Below are 26,186 nucleotides of genomic sequence, written 5' to 3' on the forward strand. Positions count from 1 at the left end.
ATTATTGAGTCCTTAAAGTCCAACAAATTCATATAAAACAGTTAAAATCAGCTCCACCTTGATCAGCTAATGTTGCTCATTAAAATGCTGCCTAATGCATATGTGATAAAAATTCAATAATATGTTCAATTATAATAATATTATTATTAGAACTAATATTAAAAATATATTTTAGAACACTCTGAAAATGGCAATTCTCCATAATAAATTCTTTAATTACATTTAGCTGATAATACTTATGTACTTCTACTTTAAACATTAAATGCAGGAGACCAGAATGGGATCTTACACTGGATGGATCCATTTTTTTGGTATCGATCATATTGACGCAATAGTATCGATACTCAAAACAGGACTTATAACTATTGATTCTTTGGGGTTCGATCTGCCTAATCTGAAATCCAAATAATCCAAACCTTTTGGAAACAAACTCCTGTTGTAGTTTTACACTGAGATAAAGTTACACTGTGGGTTTTTGTGGGATCTAAAGATGCAGTTTAGTTCTAAGTCTTGTAACAACTTTATGGCCTTTTCTTTGCAGCTCTTCCCTTCCTGAAAGTGGAGGGAAGTGAAGTCTTCTTTATGATGCTGGAATCCTCCTTGAACATGCTCGCTAAAAGCATGCAGAAGCTTTGACTGACTCCATTCAGCAATTAAAATAAAGCTGCCTCTCCATTAGGGTGCATGCAGCCTCAGCTCTCTGGGCTTTTTGTGAGGGAGCTGGCTATGTTTAACACATCTGTTGTCTCCTATGTCTGAGCAACCCACAGACAGGTCTGTTCACAGTGATCCTTTTATTCAGCTCTGAAAGGACCTATAGGGGCTCCTGATAGATGGCCTTCACTCCAATGAAAATGGTAAGCCGGATAATGGGAAGAATGGGGAACTACCACTCTAGCACACCCCCTGCTCCAAGCCCCTAAACATCCTTTTAAAGGCTCCTCTTAAACAGTCTGACGCTGAGCCTGATCATGTTGAAAGGAGAAACCATGTTTAGCAAGTTTTATTTCCCGCTTCTAAAGCTAGTGCTTTTTCCTCTAACATCTCAACAAATTCAAAGAAGATGGTTTTATGAAAGGAAATCTTGGTCTAAAATGACAATTTCAATCAAAGTGATGGTGGAGAAAAAGTTCAAATGTGCAAAAAGAAAACCTGTCACAAGTTTCCATTCAAATTTGAGCAAATTTTAACTGAATTTCCAGAAAATCGGTAAAAAAAATACGAATGAATGTACATTTCCATCCACTACTTTATACAAATATTAGGAGTTGAGCACGTCGAAAAAACAGCTGTTGGCATTCTCTCGTCAGGTGCCATGAAACTGGTGCAGAAGAATAGGGCACAACAAGATGATGTAATTAAAAGAGCACCAGTCAAAGCTCAAATGAACGAAAAGCTTCAGCAAACAGTTATGTCATGTACTTCATGATTTATATTCTTAATCTGTTTCCATTCGAATTTGTCGCATTTTTCTTTTATCAATGCACCATCTTTTCCGAAAATGTAAAAACTTTTTTTGCGCTATTTCAAGTTTTTTTTTTCCATATTTCCAAATAAAAACAGGTGGATGGAAACATACTTATAGATATAGTTAGTTTCCACAGAATCAAAATGGCCAAGGGTTGATGTAAATTATCAAAATTTGGCGGGTTAAAATGTATGTCGCACCACTGGTTTTTTAATCCTGTCAGCAAAACACACATTTGGATGCTTTTATGAACTTCTATTACCAATAACTTGTGTTTAAAACAGAAATGTTTGGCTACATTTTTCTAGCACATTCCTAAAACATGGAGGCCTGGGTAGTGTAACTGAGGATTAAGAACACGAGGTCAGAGTTTTCATCCATGGGAGTGGTGGGTTAGGAGGGTCAGAGGATGTTTACCGCAGCGCTTCAGCATCAGTGATCAGGACAGCACAGGGATGGAAAGACAATAGACAAAACAATGTCCTATTTAAAGATGGGTCACTGCTATTTATAAACCAGTGAAGAGGAGGTGGGATGGAACATGAAGACATTACACGCTTTCTGTTCAAGATATGTCTGGGTTTTTTCGTGTGCATTCACTGCTACACCCAGTCTCCAAATAAATTGGATTAAACATTTCACAAATTAAACTTTCAGGTGATTTCATGACATTTATGAGGCCTGCATGGCTGTCTTGTGTCTCAGCCTGTCTCTCACTAATGACTCGTCTAATGCTGTTATCAGAGTAAATCCAGGGATCCGGTGGTCTCATCCATTTATCATATTAAGCTCTTATTTTGACATCTGTAAGAGGCCCAGTAGAGTGTGTTACATCAGTTAAAAACAGAGATAAATTCAACCTGTCAAAACAGTCACAGGGGGCATTACTCTGCAGCGCAGGCAGCTGATGATATCTTTACTTCTTTCATCAGCTGTGGTGGAGTGTGGTTCTGTGTTAATCTTGCTGTAAAGCATGCGGTGTCTCTTATCTCGAGGATGATGCTGACACACAGGGTCTTATTCATTTTCTGGTGGTGTGCAGTCCTGAATGTATCCTGTGTGTTATTCCTGTAGTCAGAGATATTCCTTCATTATCTATCTGCTTGTGAAATCCTCTTTTAAATCAAAATAGACACTTGTGGCTGGACACAATGGGCAGCATTGTTGCTCTGTGAAAGGAGAGCATGTGCTTTGCTAATGCCGCACTTGCAGCAACCAACCTCCGGGACAACTTCTACATTCAGCCTTTGATTAAGGAGCACAGTCATGCATGGATGACTTCCTCCAAGGTGCCTGGAGGTTGTGGGAAAGGGCCAGTGAGTAAGTGTGGCCTCAATCGGGGGCCAGTACTGCATCGCTGAATGGACTACACAGACTGTAATGATACTGGGCTGAGTCCAGCTGAGCAAGAGGGGGCTCACTGTAGGTCACATGACCAAGACTGTCGGAACCTGACAGGACAGACTACATAACTCCAGACAGACATAACTCTGTCTCTGTGTGTGTGTGTGTGTGTGTGTGTGGTTGGTTTTAAACAGAAATATATCCTAACTGCCAAGCCCACCCAACAAACACATGCACATACTGTATATGCACACACACACACACACATGCATGTGAGGCTCTTCATTGAGCTCTGACTTATCAGAATTTTAAGACATATTAATGTTGTGTTGAAGGGTTTAATTTAGTGCCTAATTCAAGCAAAAGCTTATCTACAATATAAATTATGGCGTCATGTCCATGGTAATGTGGTTACATTTGGAAATGTTGCACGTTTTAAGCCAACACTAGCCTTTGCAGAACATTTTCATTGTTTTAAAAATCTAAAGTAGAAACTTTAGTATAACAAACACCAGCAAACACCAGCAGTTTGCCATCAAAGGTTGAGTCGAGATAACGGTCAAGTCAAGATTCCCTAAAAATTCATATAAAAAGTCAAAGTTTTTCTTCTCCCTTTTCTTTCTTTCTTTCTTTAAAAAGACTCTGCTCTTCTTGTTCACACTGCAATGAGAGACTAGCCTTTCTGATTGAAGAAGAATTTTGAAAAGCTCCAATTTCAGTGGTCAAAATTACAAAATCACATCTACTCCTTCTCCAGCACATCTTTTCATTTTAAAACTGGACACAAGCTATCTGCTACTTTGCTGAAAAGTCCATTCTCAGGCTATGTGCACTGGAAGTTTTAAGTTTCTACATCACACTTGTATAAGTTACATACTGGACCATGATTGGCTGCCAAACTAGTTGTGATGTCACAAATCATGCTCGTAGACACACGCCTTAAACTCAGATTTAAGGTGAGCACAGACAAACTTCAGCAGATGAATGTGAAAACAGCCCTCTATTGTCAAACTCTGCACATGCATCATTCTGCACAGTGAAGCTCAAACATCCAAGTGAAGTAAGAAATGCATTTTTGAGTGGAGATGGACTTTAAACTGCTTTAATTAACTTTGGAGCAAAAATAAATGAATAAGTCCAAAAGCAAGAATATCACATTAATCTTAGCTTGAATAGGCTTTCTGCCTACATCATCGTAAAGATCCACGCTAAGGCTGTTGGCCAGAAACAGACTAACACAAGCTTAACGATGTGGGTCTGGTCCTGGAACAGGGACAGGGGGCTGATCCGGGGTCAGGGCTGTTTGTGCCCAGCCTGATCTCAGGACATCTGTGGTGGTGTGAGGGCTCGGCCACAGACGGCCTCCTATTAAACAGTGTGATTAGTGTGGCGCCTGTATGGAAGCCTGTGAGGATGAGGGGTCGGCTGCCTTCTGAAGGAGATTAATACAAGAGCGCAGGCAGGGAGGAGCACCTGCCATCCGTCTACTCAAAGACTGGCAGAGCCTCAGATCTAACACTCTCTGTGTTTGAAGTGCAGTCGTCATGCAGCGCAACCCCAGAGTGCATTAAATGACTTGTAAATTCTTGGTTTGTGCTTGTGAGGTACAACAAAGGAGAGCAGTGGAGTTCTGGTTAAATGTGTCCGAGAATAAATGCATTTTGGTGTGTAGTTGATGTCCATCGGTGAAGCTTTCACCCTTCATGTGATTTTTCCTGATATCTGTAACATGATCTCTTCTATCCCTGTCATGCCATGCAGCATTTGGGTCCTGGCCTAACCTGCTGCTGTCATGGATATATCCCATGGGAAATCAAAAGGCTTGTAAGCAGTGCTAATGCTACAGTTTCCCACGGATACTACAAGAGCTAAACACGGCTGATACTCAGTGAGGTCAGATATGAATCATGTTTCTGACAGTGTGCAGAAATACTTAAGATTCACAATTCACTCACCTTAGATGCCCCACCCACAGAGAAGATTTATTTTCAATGAGTACATGTTTTACATTTACTGTTTGAAATTTTGTCAGAAAAAAATACCTACATGCTAAATCCCTATTCTTTTCATGAGCTCCTGTCAGTAGAACAAGGACTCTGCTAATCCATTTAATATGAGAGGATCAGCCCTGTTGGACCCACCACAAGGGATAAACTGCTGCTCTGTGGGATGGAAGCTGCTCTTGTTCCCTGGCTGGAGATGGGCCAAGGCTGTTGCCAGGAATTAATCCAAGTAATAAAAAGAGTGGCTTCCCTCAGCTGACCAGTTGGACAGTCTGGGAAGAAGGTGTGTGTTTATGTGTTTGTGAAGTCTGTAATGATGCAGGATTTCCTGACAGGTGGTATGTTCAATATACCATGTGGCAACCCCTGCTTGGCCCTGTTACCCTTTATCCTTTAATACAGAGTCCCCCTGCTGTCATTTAACACCAGTTCCCTGATTTTAATAGCAATTAACGGATCATCAAATAAATAACAGCTTTCAAAGCTGGAAAAATGACGAGAGATCACAGAAAAATTATACCGTCTGGGTTTAAAAAACCAAGACAAGATAGGTTTATGACTTTTAAGGACAGTACAGAGAAAAGGAAAAACATGTTAAGCATTGCATGTTCAATCAATTACCAGAGTGTCTTCAACAATTAGCCAGCATTTACTAAATTGTCTCTCACTGTTTTCACAAAGCAATAAAGTAATTTCACTGCCCTACAGACACATCTGCTTTTCATTTTTATGGCTCCCTAATTTGTTTGGCCTCCCATGTTGCTGTATATCACCCTGCTCCCTGTGTAGCTCACTCTAGGTAAACAATAAGCCATGACTGAACTTTGCCGCTCTGCATTACAAAACATGAACTAAAATCCACATGAGTCCTTAAAACAATAAGTGAAAGGTTGAAATCTTACAGACTGTGAAACTGAAGGGGGGTTATTAACCTTGATTGTCTAAAGATGATTAATCTTAATGGTTGCTAATAGACATCTGGATGCCGAGCAAACATGCATTAAAATCCTAAATAGATACAGATGTATCTTGTAGAAATGATTGACCTTGAAATTCTGGCCCATCTGTCATTGTTCTCAGAGTGGTGTCACAGTGTCAGGAGATAAAATACTGATAAAGCTCAGGGGTCATCAAGCATCTCAGAAATATTCGGGCCTTTCCTGATGGGGAATGTTTGCAATAGTTTCCTTTCAGCCCGCTGGGAGATCCCACAAAGCCCAGAGGCCCAGGAAGTGAGGAGGTTGCAGAGGTTTGAACATTTCTAAACAGATTGAGTAACAGGACGCTCTGAAGTGTGAGACCCAAGGGAGCCCCCTCGTCTTTTTACCTGTGGTCACGTTGCCACCAGTAGCATAAATGAAGGAATCACAAACGTCTTAGTGCAGGAGTTTACTGCAGGAATTAATAATGAACTTTTCTGTCCTTTTCAATGACCAAAATAGTATCAAATGCTCTGCTGCTCAATGACTATTGCTTATGAACTTCACAGGATGTCATTTCTGTATGTTGACTCCTGCATAAGGAGTCAGATTTGAAGACCTCTTGATACAGTGAAGGCTCTGCCAGTGAGCTACACCCACTCATGGCTAAACGTTTTAGCAGGATGTAAAGTACTTTAACAACACAGCTCAATGATTCTTGCTTATTAAGCACTTTCCAATTAAGTCATTTCTGTAAATATGTGACTCCTGCCTAAGGTCAGGGGGTATCTGGATTTGAACCAGAGACCTCATGATCTGCAGTCAAATGCTCTACCACTGAGCTACACCCCCTTACAGTTGAGAAGAAGTAGAGGAAGTTGAACAATGACTGTTTGAGAAGGAAGGCCCAGCTCTTTCACAGAAACCAGTTTTATCCAAATGGGGATGTTAAGAAATGGCGATAGTCCCTTTGCACTTAACATCTCATTTCATTTCAGACTGGTGCATATTCTGCAATCCACCGTAACTCAAGTCATTTTGATTGAGGCTGTTACCATTAAACCCACAAGTGTTTAGCCACTCATATCTCCTTCTGGAATTAAAAAGAGAAATTACACAATGTGTGTGTGTAACACTCACATAACACTCCCGGAGTGTAACCTCAGCAGTTTCCCAGCGGAGCCTCTGCAGCTCCACTCTGCCTGCTGTCCCGTGAGAGTCTGACACATCAGACTGCTCTGTCATTTTCACAGTATCAGATCCCACAGCCCTATTCTTCCACCATAATACACACACAGATCATATCTCTGCACTACAACATAAAGCCCTCCCTGTGACACTGCTGAGAAACGAGACAACAAACAGGAAACTATGCCAATGGGGGAGATGATTTCAATTTGGGCCGTCCCACTAAATGCATTTCTGTTTGGAGCCACAGTTGTGAGTCTGTAAAGACTAGACTAGAGTCCTCCCAATTTAATGTGTCGACCATTTGATGTTCCCAGAACAACAAGAGCCGGCACAAAGACTGCTGGGAAGCATTAGGCTGACAGAGTGGAAATAGGGCAGGAGCAGGGGGTGATGAGAAGGTCTCAGCAGTTATGCAAATAGCTTGTGTTCGCCTGGTTATGGAGAGGGCAGTGAAAAGGGAACAATTATAACGGGGGGTTTAAAATAGGACATGAACCACTAGCTGTGAGTTTCCTGTTTTCATTGGATCTGCAGAGTTGTGTCTTTCTCCTCTGCAGCAAAATCTCCCTCGCCTCAGAGCACTGAGCTTGTTTATTTAGCCAAGAAATTTAGAGTAAACTTTATTGCTACTGATACATCCTCCAAAAAATATCACAAGTTAACTAACTCTGACATGGCGATTTTGCATTCACAACAAACACATTACATATAATCTCCCGTGATTACAGAGAAAAACAAATCAGATTATGCACACCACCTCTGCAATAGCTCACACATTTGATATATTTAAATGAGAAAGGGCCTGATGAGAGGACACAACAAACTATTTAAAAGTGCTTCAATGACTCCAGTGTCTTTTCATTGTCTGCTGGATCTCCCATTGTACGCCCCAGCAAGGTAGTTACAGGCCACAGACAAAAAGAGACTGTGTATTGGTTGAGAAAATAGTCATTTATCCCAACACAAGGGACCTTTTCACCGGCTTTTTTAAATAGGAAATGCAACCACCAACCAAATGTACATTATGATATGGAAATAACTCAAAGTTGTCAGCAGCTTATAGAGGTCCCTTGAGTTTATTGAGCTCTTAGTGGAAATATAAACCTGAAGGGTCTCCAGTGAATATCTTGTTTCCAGTAACAAGTGATTTTGTACAGTGAAGAGAAGTCCATGCTGTTGTGAAACAAAGAAGATTGGTGGGCTATATGACGGAAACTGATCTGATTTAACAAGGTTGATATTGTAGTAACTCAGATCATCACAAATAAAAGATGTCTTACCAGCATGTAACCTGACACTCCTCAGCTTCTAGTTAACCCTTTACAGTTGAAAAAAATCATGCCATAGCAAATAAACAGCAGCGACAAATACAATGACAATGAATCCTTCAGTTTATCTGAAAAAATCTAAATCACGAAATCTGAGGAATCATTGTTTTCATTGGACAGTAAAATCTAGTTGTTTCTGGTCGAATCTGAAAAACAAATGCATCAAATTTGACAGAAAATAAACATTTTACATTTATTGTTTATTGTGTTTACTGAGTCTGACATTCTGTTACTGTTGCATTAGTATTGTAATGGTCATGATACCAGTGGTGGAAAGTAACTACTGTCAGTACATTTACTTAAGTGCAAATTTGAAGTACTTGTACTTTACTTGAGAAGTTCCATTTGATGCTACTTCATACTTCTGCTTCACTTCAGTCAAAGAAGCAAATTTTGTACTTTTTAACTCCACCACATTTATCTGACAGCTTCAGTTACTTAAATTAAGATTTTACACACAAAACATATAATGATCTGATAAAATATGATGTATTGTTATAAATTAAACCACCCAATAGTTGTAGAATAGTTAAAACTATGTCCACCTTGACCTACAACAGTAAAATGCTGCTTACACATAGATGCCTAAGTAATAATAAACAATATAGTACAACACTCACAGGAACCATTTTTTAAAATTACAAGCACTTTGACTTTGATACATTTTGCTGATAATACTCACATACTTTTAATTACGTGACATTTTCCCTGCAGGACTTTTAGTTAAAATGGAGTATTTTTGTGTTTACCTGAAAAGACATCCATTCAGACTTATGGGAACTCTCTCTGTAGATCAATAAAAATGGGTTGTATTTATTTCTCTCTCTAGCAGCTGAAGCATTCTCAGCCATGGTCCTTGGAGAGTTTCCTCTAATGTTGCATGAGTAGGGAAACTGAAACCGAGTTCTAAGGAGAACGCCCGGTTCCCTGGCTCTCACTTCTGGTGTGACCTGTAATCCCATCAGAGCTAGTGTGTCCATACTGGGAAAATAAACAGAACTGAAGATTGATCCCCACTGAGGGTAATCAGTGTAGTCTTATTCCATTTGCACTTTTTATAGCTCTTGCTCACACTTACGCAGAAGCATTCATTACTAACCTTCATTGTGGTTAGTTGTCATTATTATGAAAAGAAACACCCATGACTTACTAACATGTATTAAAGTCACAGCAAGATTTGTTTTTTTTTTAAACTACAAAAAAGAAGGGTCTCTGGAGAGTTTTAACTCTCAAACAATGCATGCTGGGAAGTCTGCTAATATGCTAGTTAATTTGATGAGTTGAGTGAACTCTCAGTAGTTAATTCGTTTAACTCAACAGTTAAGTTGAATTAACTTGAAATTAATAAAACGTATTTCTATTTACATTAAGTTAATGACGAAAGATTAGTTGATTCCACTAAATTCCTATTCGATGTTTTACAGTGTAGTTATAATCTGCATGTCTCAGAAAAAAAGTGCCTTCTATGGTGTCATTCTAGTGGAGGAAACACGATGCAGTGCCATCTCTGCTGCCCTACATTCTAGAAAATGAGTCAATGGTTCCCCGTGTGTTTTTATTGCAGAGGTGTAGAAGTTACACTTTAAATCTGCGTCACATAATAAAACAATCTTAACCTAATCTTAACCAGGATTTGGAACTGTTTCACCATAAATGCATCACGACTTTCTGACTTTCCGCTGGTGCCCCACCTCACGCAGCTGGTGCCCTTCTTAATTTTTCGCCCCGGCCCCTCAGACAGCCTGTGTCCACCACTGGAATGAAATATGGATATAAGTAGATATTACGGAGCAGTAAAGGGGAAATATGTTTTTAAGAATATGATCCAAGATTCTGAGTTTAGTGTGCAGGAGATCTAAGACTCAGCTAGCTGACCTTGCACAGCAGCATCTTAGATTATAATGGGAAAGACTGGAATTTAGTGGATACATATTTGAATCAGTAATAAACAAAAGCTTCAAAAAGCAGAAATATTCAGGGAACCATCCTGAGGAATGTTAAACAGACTGAAATACAAAATAAATGGAAACATTATGATTTGAAAAGAAAGATGTGGCTTTGAGATAATGTCTTCCATGTTTTTTTTTTTCAACAAGTTGGATCTATATACACTATGCAGAGTATCAAGTTATAGCTGACATTGTACAGAGCTGAGTGTGCACATGTGTTTTCAGTTTTTGTGGTGTGTATCAACGAATAAAAAGAGATATTTAGTGCTCTGATGATGTTTTCTGGACAGCTGTCGGAAGTTGTGACACTCTGGTCACAGTGTATGCTGGATGCTGCGATACCTGCTGTATGTGCATCATGTGCAATCATCTTTGTATAAGCAGGAACTATAAATAGCAGCCCTTTAATTTTACCATCTGACTAGGCTCTCAGGGGAAATCAAGCACATTATGGTATTTATTTGTGGGTTTGTGGGCACTATGGTGAGGAAGTGGGCTTGTCTGAAGAAACTGGATTTAATCTCACTGGTATTCAGTAGTAATGTTAGAAGGGGGATGTCAAAGATGAGGGGGAGTTGTGGGGTGATTTCAAAAGGGACAAGAAAGCGTTTGTCTGTCTGTGTCAGTAGAGGAATCAAAAGGCTGAAATAAACTGTGAACCGAGGGGGAGGTTGGAGCTAATACAACTGGCGAACTCTTTCACTTGCCATTTTAATAACTGACATTGTTTTCACAAGTCCAAAAGGACCAAAAGGAGTGACCTGCAAGCCCAGCAGAAAGAGATGGTTGATCGAAGAAAAATGAAGGCCACAGAGACAACCCCCTCTGCCTGGTTTCTTATACTTGCTTTTAGTCGCCTTTCTATGCACAATTGTAAAAGGTGAACAAAAGGCCTTGTCAGGAGCAACAAAGCAGAGAGGTAACTTATGTTCTGTGTGTCCCAGAAGGAAAAAGAAAAAAGCACCTGCAATGGAAGATAAGTTTTGCTCTTGCAAAAGATTTGGAAAAAAACATTATTCATGCTGGTGCAACTGCAAGTAAAGACAGAGGAGTTAACTGGATAAGGAGGATGTATTAAAAATGTATTAAAGACATGAAGGATGTGACTCAGCCTTTGCCTCATACACCTTAAAGGCCAACATTGATGACAAGGTGATCTTACCCAATATCTGGATTGAGACCAGAAACATCTGTGTTTTCAGCTGCCTTAAAGGTTTATCTTCATACACTGGATACTGTTAAATGCCCCAGGAGGAGGAAGTTTGGCTTGAAGGACCAACGTTGAAAATGTCCTTGAAGATCTCTGTTTAACCAGACATTTGTTTGATACTACGCTGTCTAAATCTGGTGGTTGCTGAGAGTCGGGGGGTTACTGAGGCTCCACCAGCTGCATGTTGGTCTAAATGGAGCTCATGTCTTTTGGTCAACAGCCCAGCACCAGACGGCACTCAGTTGTGAGTGCCAGAATTTGAATAACAAGTGTTTAGGAATGGCCAACTGTTTAGTGTATTCGAGTCCACACAAGGTCAGTGAAGAACAATAGAGGCTGCTTCTCTGGTGAACACCCAGCTCACGCTTGGCTGAATTCAAATAGCTTTGCCGGTCTAAAGTCTGACTGCAAACTTAGATCTGGAGGATAAACCTTTTTATCCAGAAGAGTCACAGGCAGTGCTGTGTGAATGATGCAGGTGAAGTTTTGCAGTTTGAAACACACCTTTCAGACCACCTGCAGGTTTGTTTTCTTTATCTGTAAAGCCAAACTGAACTCTGTAGGTGACACTCACACACACACGCACACAGCAGACACACGCACAGACAAAACTGTAACCACGCCCCATTGCTGCATCACTGGCTGGCATGCTGCATTCAAGGACCTCCTATGAGGCGTGGCCAGCATGAAAGCTTATATATTTTCCCACGTAACAAATCACTTATTTGCTATTCAGCTATGCACCCTGACGGACCTTCCGCTTATCCGTTTGTGTTTTATTGAGAATAAAATACCATATGGACTTTGCATTGGGGATTCGTTGCGCCACTATATAGTTTTTTAGTCTTTTTTAAGTTTAATCATGTTGAAAAATAATGGAAAGAAGACAACCATCTGTGTAGCCAGCACAGCCTCTCTCTGCCTGCTGCTGCTCCTGGTTGCTATGCAGCATCACCGGGTTCAGGTGGATGAGGAGACGAACGGAGAGGACACCGGGACGCGCTCTCTGCTCCAAGACGCCGCGCAGGAAGAGCAAGACGCACAAGTCGGGAGCGGGCAGGTGAAGAGAGGATTCTCAGCGTACTTCACCAAACTGACCCGGGGACGGAGGGAGGTGGAGAAGCCCGCGCGCTCCTCAGCGTCCACCGCTGACCCGCCTCCAGCTGAGGACATCATCGCTGATGACATCTTCATCGCTGTGAAGACCACCAAGAAGTTCCATCAGTCCAGGCTGAATCTGCTTCTGGACACATGGATCTCAAGAAACATGCAGCAGGTAAAGGAAAATTGCAAACTTAATTCTTGATATCATTCAAGTTTTTATCAACTGTTTATCAAATACTGCGCATGCACGAGCTAAAAGTGTATATTTTAAGAAGTGATCTGCATGTTTGTGGGCTGATATCATTGTTTCTGAGCCTGTGCTGCAGAGCTGAACAATAAGCCAGTGTACACATGGAGGTGATGGCTGCTTACAGTGCAGCATTGTTCCCCTTATCACCAGATGACACACTGAAATAGCCGCACAACCCCTGTTAACCATGCTGAATTTCTTCGGCTCTGTCACTTTTTATTCTCCTCTGAGTGATGTCCCTGAGAACGGAGGGAGCAGATTCAGGACTCCCTCTTCTCCCTCTTTCAGCCCCCCTCTCTCCCCACTCTCTATTATCCCTCCTCTTTTTTGGGTGTCCCTGTGAATGCCCCTGGTGCAATGGATGCTTCACAGCACCGACTCCAGTGCTGTCCCCCTTCCAGGACTAACAAAGCGTCTTTCTGAAGGGGAAAGAAAAGCTTTCCCAGCCCCTTGTCTCCCCTCTCTCCATGGGAACGTGGGAGCTGAGTCTGGGTCAAGCTTACTGGAGGGATGGGGAAACGGGGGCTTCGTTAAGGGGATGCCTGGGACAAAGGGGTGCATCTATAGGCAAGTTTGTGTTGGGAAGCAGCACGCTGAGTTTGAAAATGTGGCCTTGAGAACCAAGCTCTTTTAGAGCGTGCACAAAGACATGCACGGCTATAGTGTGAAGAAAACAGTTGCTAGTCAAATTGATTTTATCCTGCACCTAGAGATGTCCTATGTGCTTTTTCAAAAGTCTTTTTAATTTGCCTTGGGTGCTGTCACACACAGGTTTTCTCTTCTTCAAACCATGTCTCTCTCTAGCACCAGTAAGGTTTGGGGAGAAGTTTCTTCTCTCGAGGAAAATTGTGATAATAATAGGCACAATCACCCAGCCCTCACATGTTATAATAATGATCAGACAGAATTATCTGCATAGCTCACACTGATGTCCGAACCATGCGCTATAACATCTGCTTATATGTGACCAGATTGTGCTAATTGCTAGCTTTAGCTAGTTGCAATCACTGTACTGGATGATGTTAGGTAACCCATCCGACAGAGTTAACAACAGGGCTTATAGGCAGGCAGCTGGTGGGTGGCTGCGCAGACAAAAAGGACAGACTGAGCCCACAATGCAAGAGGGAGTTCCTGGAGGAAGGGTGACAGGTGGTCAGGAGAGACAGAACAAAGGACGGCCTTAATGCCAGCCATATGATGCTCTGAGTTCCCACCATGTACATATGGCCATCCTCCATGTTCAGGTTTGATTCTCACGCTCAGCTGATGAACATCTGTGGAGTTTGGATCGCTTTTGTAGCAGCAGACACAAGGGACAAAAGTATTATTTCTAAGACTTTTTTATTTGTGACTGTTTCTACTCAAAGTGAGATCTCTTAACTCGTATGCAGATGGAGTTGCTATCTGCTGCTGTTTACATGAGAACAGGGAGGGTAGATTATCTCTGATAGCTGTGTTGACACAATAGTGCCTCTGGCCTTCTTAATCTTTGAGCCCATTCAGAGCATAAATAGCATTTTTTTGCAAATCCATCCAGTTAGTATCTTTATGTAAAAGGTTACCCTTTGTGGCTAATAAATACCAGACCCAGAATTAATCTGTGAATCAGTGCTTTTGAAACAGAAAGCTTCTTTTTCATCACAAGTCATTATATAACTTTTTCAAATACAGTACCTCTTCCTGTTTTCCCCATTAATCAGTCTGGAACAATATAACTTCATACTGAGAGCAGGGTCATAAAACAAAAGAACAAAATGTATCACAGTACTTCCTGTTCCAGAGTGTAGATCAGCAGTTAATTGATTTGTAAAACTGGCACGTAGTAGCTGCTTTTATCAGAGCGTAAATTCATTTTGCAGCTGGCACCGACATCTTCATGGTGTGCCATGCATTCCTCTCTTACAAGAGTACGATAATAACTCCAACAATGAGCGCTTTTAGCATGTAGAAAAAACGCTTGGTGCTGTACTTGAGTTAATCAGATGGCTTCACTGTGGAGCAGTAAAGTACAAGCGGTCAGAAAGTGGGTGGTTGTCATTGAAGAGGACAGCCTGGTGTTAAAAAGCAGTTGTTTTAGAAGATAACTTTTGCACAGATGCACAGTTTACATGCCATTTACCTCATCTTTACTACACGTTGTCCCTGCTGCACTCATTCTAGCACTCCTGTAATCTGCTGTACAAATCATTTGTCCTGATGAAAAGCACTGAAAATGCTTTGAATTTCTAGGACAGAAGGGGGGAAGGAGCCGGGGTGGAAGTGGTTGATGGAGGGAGGGGAGCCTGGTGCCCTTCCTTCCTGGAGACAGCCAGCCAGGCACCACGTTCAGCTCAGACAGGGCCGTGCCAGGCCTTCCTGTGATCAGGAGTGCAGCCTCACCACTCTTTGCTCTCATCTCCCCCTTCTCCTCACCCTGTGCCCCCTCGCCTCTTATCTCTGCTTCACACACAGCCATCTTTTCTTTTTTTTTGGTATGAATTAGTATTCTATGAAAGTAACTGTTTCAGTTAAGAAACAAAGACAGAAAAAAAAACCTTCCCTGGGAGGTTTCTCCTTAGTTAACTCCTGCAGCTGTATGCAAATGCTGGCAAACATATTTAGAATTTACCCAGTGGAGACTTTACCCAGCAGGAAAACTCACAGCATTGTTCTATTCAAGAGGCTCTGGCTGTGTATGTGGCCTGGAGGGGGGCAGGATAGGAGTTGAAGTGGGGGTGAATGGCCACACACGGTTTTCGATTTACTAATCAGCAGTGAGATTCCACCCCTCTCCTCCATCCCCCCTCCCTCTCTTTCTGTCAGTGCCTTGGCAGCTCTGGCAGCTGCCTCAGTGATTAGACTATTCTAAGTCTATTCAGTGTGCTTTACCTTCACCAGTGAAACCACCACCCTTCCTTAAACAAATACAGGCTCATGGCTTCAACATCAAGCAACATCTGCTCAGAGTTTGCTCCTTGTGCCGAAAAAGAAAAGTGGAATAGAAAGATCAGTCAGCTGCTTGTTTATAGATGCATAGTCACTCAGCAGCAGGGTAGCAAACTTGCAGGAATCTGGCTTATACTGCTGTCAATGAGGGTTAAAGCACCACAACCTGGCGTGTAGAGACACGTGGCATAGATAAGGTAGCATGATGTTCGGCAGGTGCTGCCTCACCTGAGGTGAAGAGTAAACAGACCACTGGCAGTTACAAAGCCCAGGGCCAGCAGCCTTTTCATCATCGCTATTCAGCAGCTTGCACCTGCTCAGTGTGAGCTATCATAAAGAGCAGTCTAATCTTACCCTGCTCCTTATAAAGTGTGTTCCTGTAAGGTGCCCTTTGTTGTTAACTGCTTTTATGACTAACTGCAACATTTAACAAGCGCCTGGAGTCTCGTGGTTTGATTCTTGAGTCTGTCAGTCATACAGCGGCGAGCACACAGAGGATTGTGTTGGTGGTTTGTCAGATCTGTATGCTACTGGTTTAGCTGTATTCAACACGTTGAAACCCGGCAGCAGGTCCAGCAGAGTGAAGGGGCTCAGCCGGGGGATGGGATACATGAAAGGGGTGTGTGTGGGGGCGGACAGTCTGCCTCCTGCTTTGTTCTGTGTCTGGGATGCTTCGGGGCGGCGGCATAGTTGCCATGGAGAGAGTGAAACGCAGGACAAAAGGCCTTTATTAGAGCAGAGGGTTGTTTAACTCAATGTGTTTTCCACTGCATAAAAGACATGTTGACTGATGCTAATCACACTGGATGTTAGCAAAGAGGACTTTGGACACACTGTTAAATCTGATCGTGTGACCGCTTCACATGATCATCCAAAGTTGTTTTGATTTCATGGATTTAAAGATAAGTCCACTCATCTGTAATTTCCCTTGTTTCTTTATAGACCTACATCTTCACAGACGGAGAAGATGAGGAGCTAAAAAAGAAAATTGGTAAGTTTTATGAGGAATTTCATGTTAGAAACAGAGATGCACATTGTTTTATTAGACAGGGAGCTAACTCTAAATTTATTAGAGACCAAGTCATATTGTAAAGGTCATACAAAAACTGCTGAGCTTTTTGCCTCAGTGAAATATGCTATTAAAATACATAGAGCCTCCATTGATGGTGTCATCTTTATTTCTTTCATTGTTGCCACAGGGAGTCATGCAATCAACACCAACTGCTCTGCAGCTCATAGCCGACAAGCTCTGTCTTGCAAGATGGCGGTGGAATATGACAAGTTCATAGAGTCGGGGAAAAAGTAAGTATCACTTACATTTGATATTTATTTTGATTTTTTTTATTAGTCTGAATTTCTAAGGAAATAATAATTATTCTGTTTCTGCTTCTTAGGTGGTTCTGTCATGTAGATGATGACAACTACGTGAATGTTCAGACTCTAGTGAAGTTCCTGTCCCAGTACCCCCACACCCAGGACATGTATCTTGGTAAACCCAGCCTGGACCGGCCCATAGAGGCCACAGAGAGGCTAGGGGACAATAAGATGGTACGTAGAAGATTCTTGTTTTTTGTAGTATAATATTTTCAAGATCATACAGATTATTTGTCAGATAATTCTGCATATTAACAAACTTTTTCTGCGTTCTTATAGAAACCAGTCAACTTCTGGTTTGCTACTGGAGGAGCAGGCTTCTGTGTGAGCCGGGGTCTGGCACTGAAGATGAGCCCATGGGCCAGGTAAGATACAGACACACTTAAACACATCCTGTATTATTACTGTACTACAGAGACATTTGTACCTTGTGTATTTGTCTTGAAGATGAAAATAGGAAAAAATGCCGCGATAGTCAGTCAAAAGAAAACCACATTTTAGGAAATATGCTTGTTTGCTTTTCAAAATAATAATATCACAACTGTGTGTTCAGTATAGAGAATTAGCCTATCAAGATTGTCCAGGTTATATGTTTAGAAATGCTGAATAAGTACACTATGGCAACCAGTAGGTGTGTCACATCAACTCTGACCAGGTGTCTGTCTATTTTTTTGGTCTTTCCAGTGGCGGTCACTTTATGAACACGGCGGAGAAGATCCGCCTGCCCGACGACTGCACCATCGGCTACATCATCGAGTCGGTTCTGGGGGTTCCTCTGACCCGCAGCAACCTGTTTCACTCCCACCTGGAGAACCTGCAACAAGTGTCAAGATCTGAGATACACAAGCAGGTGAGAGGCTTATATCTCATGTTTTTTTTTTAAAACATGATCAGTATCCGTCATCAACCAGTGTGACATTGATGTTTTTTCTATGTTGCTCATGTTTTTTTCTTCTTCTTCCAGATCACCCTCAGTTATGGGATGTTTGAAAATAAGAGCAACATCATCAATTTGAAAGGGGCTTTTCCTGTGGAGGAGGATCCATCAAGGTGAGAGACTGTTCTGTATTTAATGACGTGACATAGTTTCAGTCTCAGGTTAAACAGTTTTCAGCAAATCTAACTCTAACCCTCTTATCTCTGTCTTCCAGGTTCAAGTCTGTGCACTGTCTCCTGTATCCAGACACCCCATGGTGTCCCCCACAGGTTGCCTTTTAGGGTGACCGCTCCTTTCTCATCCTCGTCCCCGTCGTGCCTCGGTATCTGAAAGGCTCGTGGGGACCAATGTTTAGTATTAGACCGCGCAGCTGCTGTATTCTTGCTGCAGTTGTGTGCGGTCTTTAATAGTTTTACTTGGGCTGCTGTGCGGCCCGCCTTGCGACTATTCCTTCCTGTCCGGAGCCAGGACCTTGTCCCATAATGCTCGGATGGAGGACTCCAGCTCTCGGCAGGAAGTAGCTTTCAGCGTTTAAGCTTTGCAGGCAATCAGTTGAGCTTTGTGATGTATATGTTGCTTGTAAATGTATCTGCAATTCTCATAGAATGTATTGTCATATATTCAAGCTTTTTTGCCAGCTTTACATTAACATTTCTTTTATGTTTTAGCTTTTAAAATGCAAAGCCATAGAGGTCTTTGTTTGTAGGCTTTTTGGCTTTTATCACATATAATTGGCATTTTTAAAGCATTTCTGTTTAGATCTTTTAACTCTGATGACTCCGGACAAACGGTCTAAGATGAAGATATTGTTGTGCTTTTTAAGTTAACAGTGTTATTTCTCCCACAACCTGAGCTGGCAGTAGGCAGATTTCCAAATGCGTCATTGGGTGACCTAATCTGAAGTATGTCAGGACAAAGCACTTTTCCCTTTTTGATATTTTTTGGTGAACTGACCTAATTTACGTCCTTTAATGACATGCTTCAGATTTGTGTCCAAACTAACAAAAAAAGAATAACAACCCCTCAAAATCTCAATATCTATTCATTCTTATGTATTTAATAACACTCCTTGCATTTGTTACAATCAGGGAAAAATAATGAGTGGGTGAGATTTTGATTTGGGGTTACAATCAGCTTTTGAATTGCTTTGAAATGTTTTTTTGTTTTTTGTTTTTTGTTTTAAAAATTGCACACCTGAGTTTCAAATGAGCTGATATTTGCTCCTGGAAAGACGCTCACCTCTTAAGGTTCAACAGTGGAGAACTAGTGACTTTTATCTTGGATGAATGCCATCTAAAAATAACCCAAAATAGCAAAGAATAAAATATCTTGAATCAATGGCATCTAAATAATAACCACATGTGTAATCTGAGTTACAGTCTATAATAGTTTGCACAAAAGACTGATGAGCCTCTCTGTTATTATTAACATTAATGTTCCTTATCTACACATAAAACTGGCTGGGTACTGTTGAGGCCTGAGAGGTGAGAACTTAACAAGAGCAACATCAGTGTTTCCACATGGAGGTGTTTGTTCCCTCTGTGTCATCTCTTACCCATATTGGGTTACACTGTACATACTGAATACAGTATTGTGTACTGTGCCTATGTTTAAATTAGTAGTGATTGAATAATGTTTAGAATGTAATATTCCCTTTGTGGTTTACATACGCTTTTAATGACCTGGACATGATATTTGTACTGCTTTGAACTATGTTAAATGACTGTGGTGTTTATTCTCCAGTATCTGGAGGCTTTGAACAGTTCATTCCCAATACTGGCTTCTCAGGGATTATGAGCTGATCCTGGTATTAACTACCACGGGACCCACGGTGGGACTTAAAACTTTGAATAAAAGTGCATAACCACTGAGAAACTTTACATATTTGGTCATGTTTTTATTTGACTTTCTTCCAAGTTCAAGATGATACATTTAATGTTCAAAATAATCATGTTTTTTTTTTGTACTTACTTAATGATTAAAGACACTTGAACTCTCTAATCACTCTTAATCTCTTTAATCAAAAGGAAAATCTGGTAGCAAGGGAACAACTGGTAAACGGACTGTACTTGTATAGCGCCTTTCTAGTCTTCCGACCACTCAAAGTGCTTCAAAAGCGCTATAGACAGGTATTTATTTTATAATATAGATACTTAACAACCAAAGTTGGTTGTCGTTGCCGTGGAAACCAGAAGAAACTCTCATAAAATTGGTAGAACATGTTGACCACAAAGATATTGATGCATGAATGAGGCAACTAGTGGTGGAACTTAAGTACCATTTTGAGGTACATGTACTTTACTTGAGTATTTCTATTTCACGCTACTTTATACTTCAACTCCACTACATTTATTTGCTGTAGTGACTAGTTTACCTTTCAGATAATTATACATAAACCACATATAACCTTATAAAATAGTATAATACAATGTTCAAGATTAAACACAGCCCTTTTGAGTGATGCCCCCTCTAAACTTCTCAGATGGTTTCATTTAAATAACTGTTTCAGGCTCAGAAAAGTAAAATTATTAATATTTCACAAAAAACTAATATGAGAGATGACAAATTGTGTAGCAGGACTTTGTGTTTCATTCCTTCTTACCCCATATCTCATATATTACGACCTAATGCCTAGGTTGGGAACCACTGGACTGGAATACCTAACTGTAGGCCTATATAAAGTAGTTAGAACATTTTGGGAAATATGATAATTATTCGCTTTCTAGATGAGAAGTTTGATACCACTCTCATGTCTGTTCACTAGGTAAATATGAAGCTACTGCCAGTATTTAGCTTAGCATTGGAAACGGGGAAACAGCTAGCCTGGCTCTGTCCAAAGGTAACAAAATCCATCTACCAGCACCTCTAAAGCTCACTAATTAACACATTATTTATTGTCCGTTAATCTATACAAAACCAAAGTATAAAAAGGACAATTTGGAGTTTTACTGGATGTTATGTAACCGACTACTTCTTGGCTGGGACCAGTAACTTCCTGGAGGCTCTGCTGGTTGCCTGGCAACTGCTCAGAACCAACAATTAGTAGCTAGTTAAATCAACAAATTGTCATTTTTAAACTTCAGTTTTTGTGCTGATTTTGTTATAGCTGGTCAGTCAGGCTAGTTCCTTTTAAGGACAAATATGAGAACTTCATCTCATCTAACTCCCCGCCTTAAAGCGAATATGCGCATTCTCAAGATATCAAACTTTTACTTTAGGTAAAAGTAAAGATTTAGCAAAAAAAGTGTTCTTCCGGCAGGATTTTGTAAGTTTAACTTACCAACTACACTGCATCACATGTTCCATTGCTCTGATTGGTTGCAGATCTATCCAGTTGCATCCTAGAGGCATTTTAGCCTGCGCCTGTTGATAACGCGAGAGATTCCAGGCTATCTGACAACTGTAGTTACTAATTATTTTACTTATTAAGATTTTTATCTATAAGCATATAAAATATGATGCATTGTTATTATACAGTAGATTAAAGCAGCCAACGGTGTATAAAATAGGTAAAATTAGCTCCACAGCAGCCAGCTACAACATTAAAATGTATATTGCATGTTAATGCATCAATCCAATTATATAATATATAATAATATAACACTGTCATAAGCCCTTTTGGACTTTTACTTGTAATGAACTATTTTTACATTGTGGTGTTGCTACTTTCACTTAAGTAAAGGATCTGAATACCTCCACCACTGATTTTGATAAATGGTCCCAATCAGAGTGCTCCCAAAATTATAGTTTTTCACATGACAAGGGAAAAAGCTACTATCTCAATGAATTTTAGGGGTTATTTTTTTGTCTAAAAAAGCTGCCTCATAGGATTTTACAATAAAAATCTGACAATAAGACAAAGTACTTAATTACTGTAAAATACTGTAATTATCAGTATAAAACACAATTAAAAAAAAACATTATCAGCCTGCACGCTGGCTGAACTCTGGCAGACACAGAGCCGAAGATCCATCACCAAAGCCTTGCATGGGAGACAAATTACTCGGAGCAAACATCCCCACCACAAACCATAATCACAGCTTTGCCTTCCAGAGATGTATAGTGGGAAAAACGGCAGTCTTTTATGTGTCTAAATCTCATGTTCAAACAGACATCAGTCATCCACACCCTCTTTCTTTTCTCTGTTGACTCATGAAATGTTTCCAATAAATCTGTACAGAAGTTTCAAATCATACATTGTTTAAAAAATAGAACAATCAAAGCAGTTTGATTGGTAGCCATAACTGTTTATTTGGTGGCAAATGGTTGATCAGCTTCACTCAGCTTGCTAACAAGAGGAAGAGAGAGATCCCTCCTCTGGCACTGCACCCATGGGAAAAGAAGGCATGTGGCTTTATTATAAAACTCTTGTATTATTAAATTGGCAAGCTGTGAATGTGCAAACAGTAATCGGATCACCAGCAGTTTGATCTTTTCCTACAAAAGAGGAAGGTTTTTACATAAATAAATCATTACAGTGTTGGTCTAATCTGTCTCTACTCTTTTTAAGCTCAAAACTGTCACATGTAATATTTCTTAAAGTCATAACTGACTAACTAACAGTCATTCAAATCATTAAAACTATGATTCAGCAAGAAGTCTGCATGTGCAGTATTGCAATGAAGGAAATAAAGTATGCATATGAGATTTAAATTCACCTGAAAGCATTTCCTCCAGCTCATTTGTAATCCCTCTGCATCAGTTATCCTTCAAATGTACAATCTGTCACATCTGTGAGCAACTTTGAATGAATGCAGTTGTTATATGTGATTACTGTCCTTTGGTGGTTTTCCAAGGTTTATCTTTCCTTAATGTTTGCTATTGCAATTATGTCTGTTCCCATACCAGCAGCTGCAGAATAATAAATACAGTCAGACTGAGCTTTTAAGTGTATGCTATTAGCATTTTAATTTACACCCTGAGCTGAGGCCAAGTTTTCAGCCTCACACAGGGAGACAGTTTGGACGGAGGACAGAGTTTTGACAGTGAGGAGGAACAACTTGAAACACAAAATGTGGCTTTGTAATGACAGCATTAGTATAACAGGTAGCAGAGTGAATTTGTGGCTAGTATTGTTACTTGAATTAAAGAACACAAGTATAAATTTGTTTAATCTGTACAAAATGAACTATTCCTTGTTCGGGGCCCTGTTGCCCAGCAACCAGCAGAGACTCCAAGAGATTCTCTGGCACATAACCCACCGTAAAACGGCGAATTGTCTTTTTTTTTTACAAACAAGATATAATGTGTTAATTTGTGAGCTTTAGAGGTGCTGATAGGCAGATTTTGTTACCTTTGAATAGAGCCAAGCTAGCTGTTTCCAGTATCTTCTGATATAACTCTTCAACAGAAAGCCAATAAGCAAATTTCCCAAACTATTTCTTAAAGTACATTTATTAATGGAGTATGTTTACACTGAGGTTTTATTACCTTTACATAAGTAAGGGATTTCAGTACTTCTTCCACTATAAACTGCATCATTGCAACATCATTAGCAGATACAATGTGTCTTTAATGAAGAACTCAGTATCATGATTGACAGTATAACGCAGGTGTAACATCTCCAAAGGTCTGTCTTTCAGTAATGCTGTTGTGCATATGTATGGTGTGGCAACAGGTGAGAGATTACATGAACACAAACATCCAACTGTAGACTTCCACCACTGGTCGATAACCTAACTGTCGGTGAACTGTGGTGAAATATGACTGGGGGCTGTTTCTGTGGCTGATTATCTTCCATTGATAAAGGGTCCAGTATCCAAAATGTCTATCATGTTCTGTTAACAAAACATAAAAATCCTGTATGACATGTGTCTGTCTCAGTTTGAGTCATACTTGAGGAGAAATGCAGCTTCTCTGCCCACCTACATTGTTTTCACTCCAGGGAGAAACCAAATACAAAACATGGAGTGTCCTGTCTGTCACCCTACAGCCTGAGCTAAGAGTTTTATTATTGTTGGGACTGGTTCTCACCCATTTCTGAATGAGAAAGAGTTTAACTTTTAATTTTAAATTCCACAACAGGATATTCTGTATATCACACTTGTCATTACAACTCAATTTGTTTGTGTAAATACCAAAAAATAGTGACAGAGCAGGGACGGGGTATGGGTCTCCACTGGTAGACTGCCAGAGTCAGAAGTGGTGACCCATGCCACCCCCCGCCTCTGTATGACGTGACGGTTAATATTTGTTGTTGGAAAGTCAATCAAACGACCACAAAGAGACGCAAATTGACTACAAAGTGATGCAAAATGACTAAAAGAGACATTAAATGACTTCAGAAAGACAAAACAACCACAAAGAGATGCAAAATGACTACAAGGAGGCACAAAATGACCACAAAGAGATGCAAAACAATTAAAAAGAAATGCAAAATGACTAGTTATTAAATTACTAAAGAAACACAATACAACTACAAAAAGACCACAAAGAGAAAAAGAAACGTAAAATAACTAAAAAGAAATGTAAAACGACTACAAAGTGATGCAAAATGACCACAAAGAGACAGATATTTATTTATATATTATATACAATAAAATATAAGAACATCTTTAAAACAGTGATATCAGGGCTTCACAGGTGTTAACAATGACATTATTTCAGCCTGGTCTGAAGGTGGAAAAACATGTAAGTCTGTTAACAGTTTGAACCCTGCTGATTAAAACACAAACACGTGGGTGTGCTTTCTTGCACCTCCCATCAGTGCTCTGAGTGGAATATGTGAAATTTCACAACTCTCACGCAACTCTTTGTGTTTGTTTGACTCATGACTCAAAAACAAAACAGTGACTCTAACTGTCAGTAAAATGGAAAACCCCAGAGTGGGAGGTGAGAAGTTGGAGTAGATCTAGTAAAGTGTGGATGGCTGCCACAGGGGGACATTCCTCAGAGTGCAGGGGATTACAGAGAAGCTGGCCACTCACATTGTCTTCATGACTTCCTTTGCTATATCAGTCAGTCTCCAATTAACAACCAGCATTGTCTGCAGGATTAGGAGCGGCGGGACCGGTCCCATAGGCCCACAGAGAGATCTCACAGCAACTGGCACAGGCCTTAATCCTGCTCAACAAGGCAGATGAAGAAGGAAGTTTATTATAATCCAGGTATCACATATCCCAACTACACAAGGTCTTGAACTTCGTAATAAGCAGCACTTGAGTGGAGGACCTGAGGAATTTGGAGGAGGACCAGCCTGCCTAGCTAAAGCTGAGCTGGGCCTTTTTTTGTATGTACTGCAAGAAATGACTGATTTTCACATTAAGTGTTGTTTTTTTTAAAAGCCAAATTCAATCCAATCCGATGCCAGGCTCTGTACAAAAAACTTTGAGTTCAGAGATTAATTTAAATATTTAAACATTAAGATTTTGTTTGTGACAGAATGTCAGAATTGTGAGATTTAAGTCAGAATCAATTTTATTTCTTTGTTTTAATCAGAATTATAAGATCATAAGAACTTTTTCACATCTAATAGTCTTCTGTTGTATAATGACTAAACAAGATGGTATTTTATGGATCACCCATATGGTTTTATCAGTATCATGTGTTATCCTGTGATATACAAGATTAATTGGTAACACTTTAATTTAACCCCCCTATTTATCATTTATAAGCAGTATAGAAACATATAATACATTGTTTACAACACACCATTATGTAGTTATAATATAGACATAAGGCCATTATTAAGTTTCTATTAATGTACAATATCTGTTTTACTTCACATGAGGACTTAAAGTTGTTGATAACTAATAATCACTTTAAAAGACCATATATCTGCTTACAGCTACAATATAGTGTGTTATAAACCATGTATTAAATGTTTATATACTGCTAATGAATGCTTAATAGGGGTGAGGGGTTAAGATAAAGTGTAACTGATTATTTCTGTACTTCTCAATACAAGGCTGCATAAAATAACCTTTATTTTCAAGGTCAACACTTTTTTAAAAGACGGTGTAGTCCCTCATTCGTTCAGGAGTGTTCTATTTTTTTTCTATTTTTAAACGTTTTTAAGGAGCACAAACAAGGAACATCTTCATGCTGGTTTGTAGCAAAATAATAAAATAACAATAATGTAAAAATAACACGACTAAAATTATTATTTAATGATATCCCTACATTAACGAGGGTGGTTTAAACTGTCAGATAACAGTCAGTTTTTATTGTCTAGAGTTAAAACA

At 40.1% G+C, this 26,186-nt stretch overlaps 1 protein-coding gene and 1 non-coding gene across 2 annotated transcripts; one reads left to right on the top strand and one right to left on the bottom strand.

The window, feature by feature from the left end:
- Positions 1-6,515: 6,515 nt before the first annotated feature.
- Positions 6,516-6,587, bottom strand: trnac-gca. The gene has a single exon. It is a non-coding gene; the product is annotated as a tRNA-Cys (tRNA).
- A 5,543-nt stretch (positions 6,588-12,130) lies between these two features.
- lfng (LFNG O-fucosylpeptide 3-beta-N-acetylglucosaminyltransferase) lies at positions 12,131-19,883 on the top strand. The gene is made up of 8 exons (XM_044180221.1): positions 12,131-12,689; positions 16,635-16,683; positions 16,892-16,994; positions 17,087-17,240; positions 17,346-17,431; positions 17,751-17,916; positions 18,031-18,116; positions 18,218-19,883. Exons 1-8 carry the CDS (start codon positions 12,276-12,278, stop codon positions 18,282-18,284), a joined length of 1,125 nt encoding a protein of 374 aa, XP_044036156.1. The 5' UTR covers positions 12,131-12,275; the 3' UTR covers positions 18,285-19,883.
- The last annotated feature ends 6,303 nt before the right edge of the window (positions 19,884-26,186 follow it).

The sequence above is a fragment of the Siniperca chuatsi genome, linkage group LG21 (assembly GCF_020085105.1).
Source record: "Siniperca chuatsi isolate FFG_IHB_CAS linkage group LG21, ASM2008510v1, whole genome shotgun sequence".
Classification (NCBI taxonomy): domain Eukaryota; kingdom Metazoa; phylum Chordata; class Actinopteri; order Centrarchiformes; family Sinipercidae; genus Siniperca; species Siniperca chuatsi.

Excerpts from the sequence above, each read along its gene's own strand:
- lfng (XM_044180221.1), top strand. The coding sequence starts at position 12,276 with ATGTTGAAAAATAATGGAAAGAAGACAACCATCTGTGTAGCCAGCACA. Across the intron at positions 16,684-16,891 it reads GGAGCTAAAAAAGAAAATTG|GGAGTCATGCAATCAACACC; the intron begins GTAAGTTTTATG and ends TTGTTGCCACAG. Across the intron at positions 18,117-18,217 it reads GTGGAGGAGGATCCATCAAG|GTTCAAGTCTGTGCACTGTC; the intron begins GTGAGAGACTGT and ends TCTGTCTTCCAG.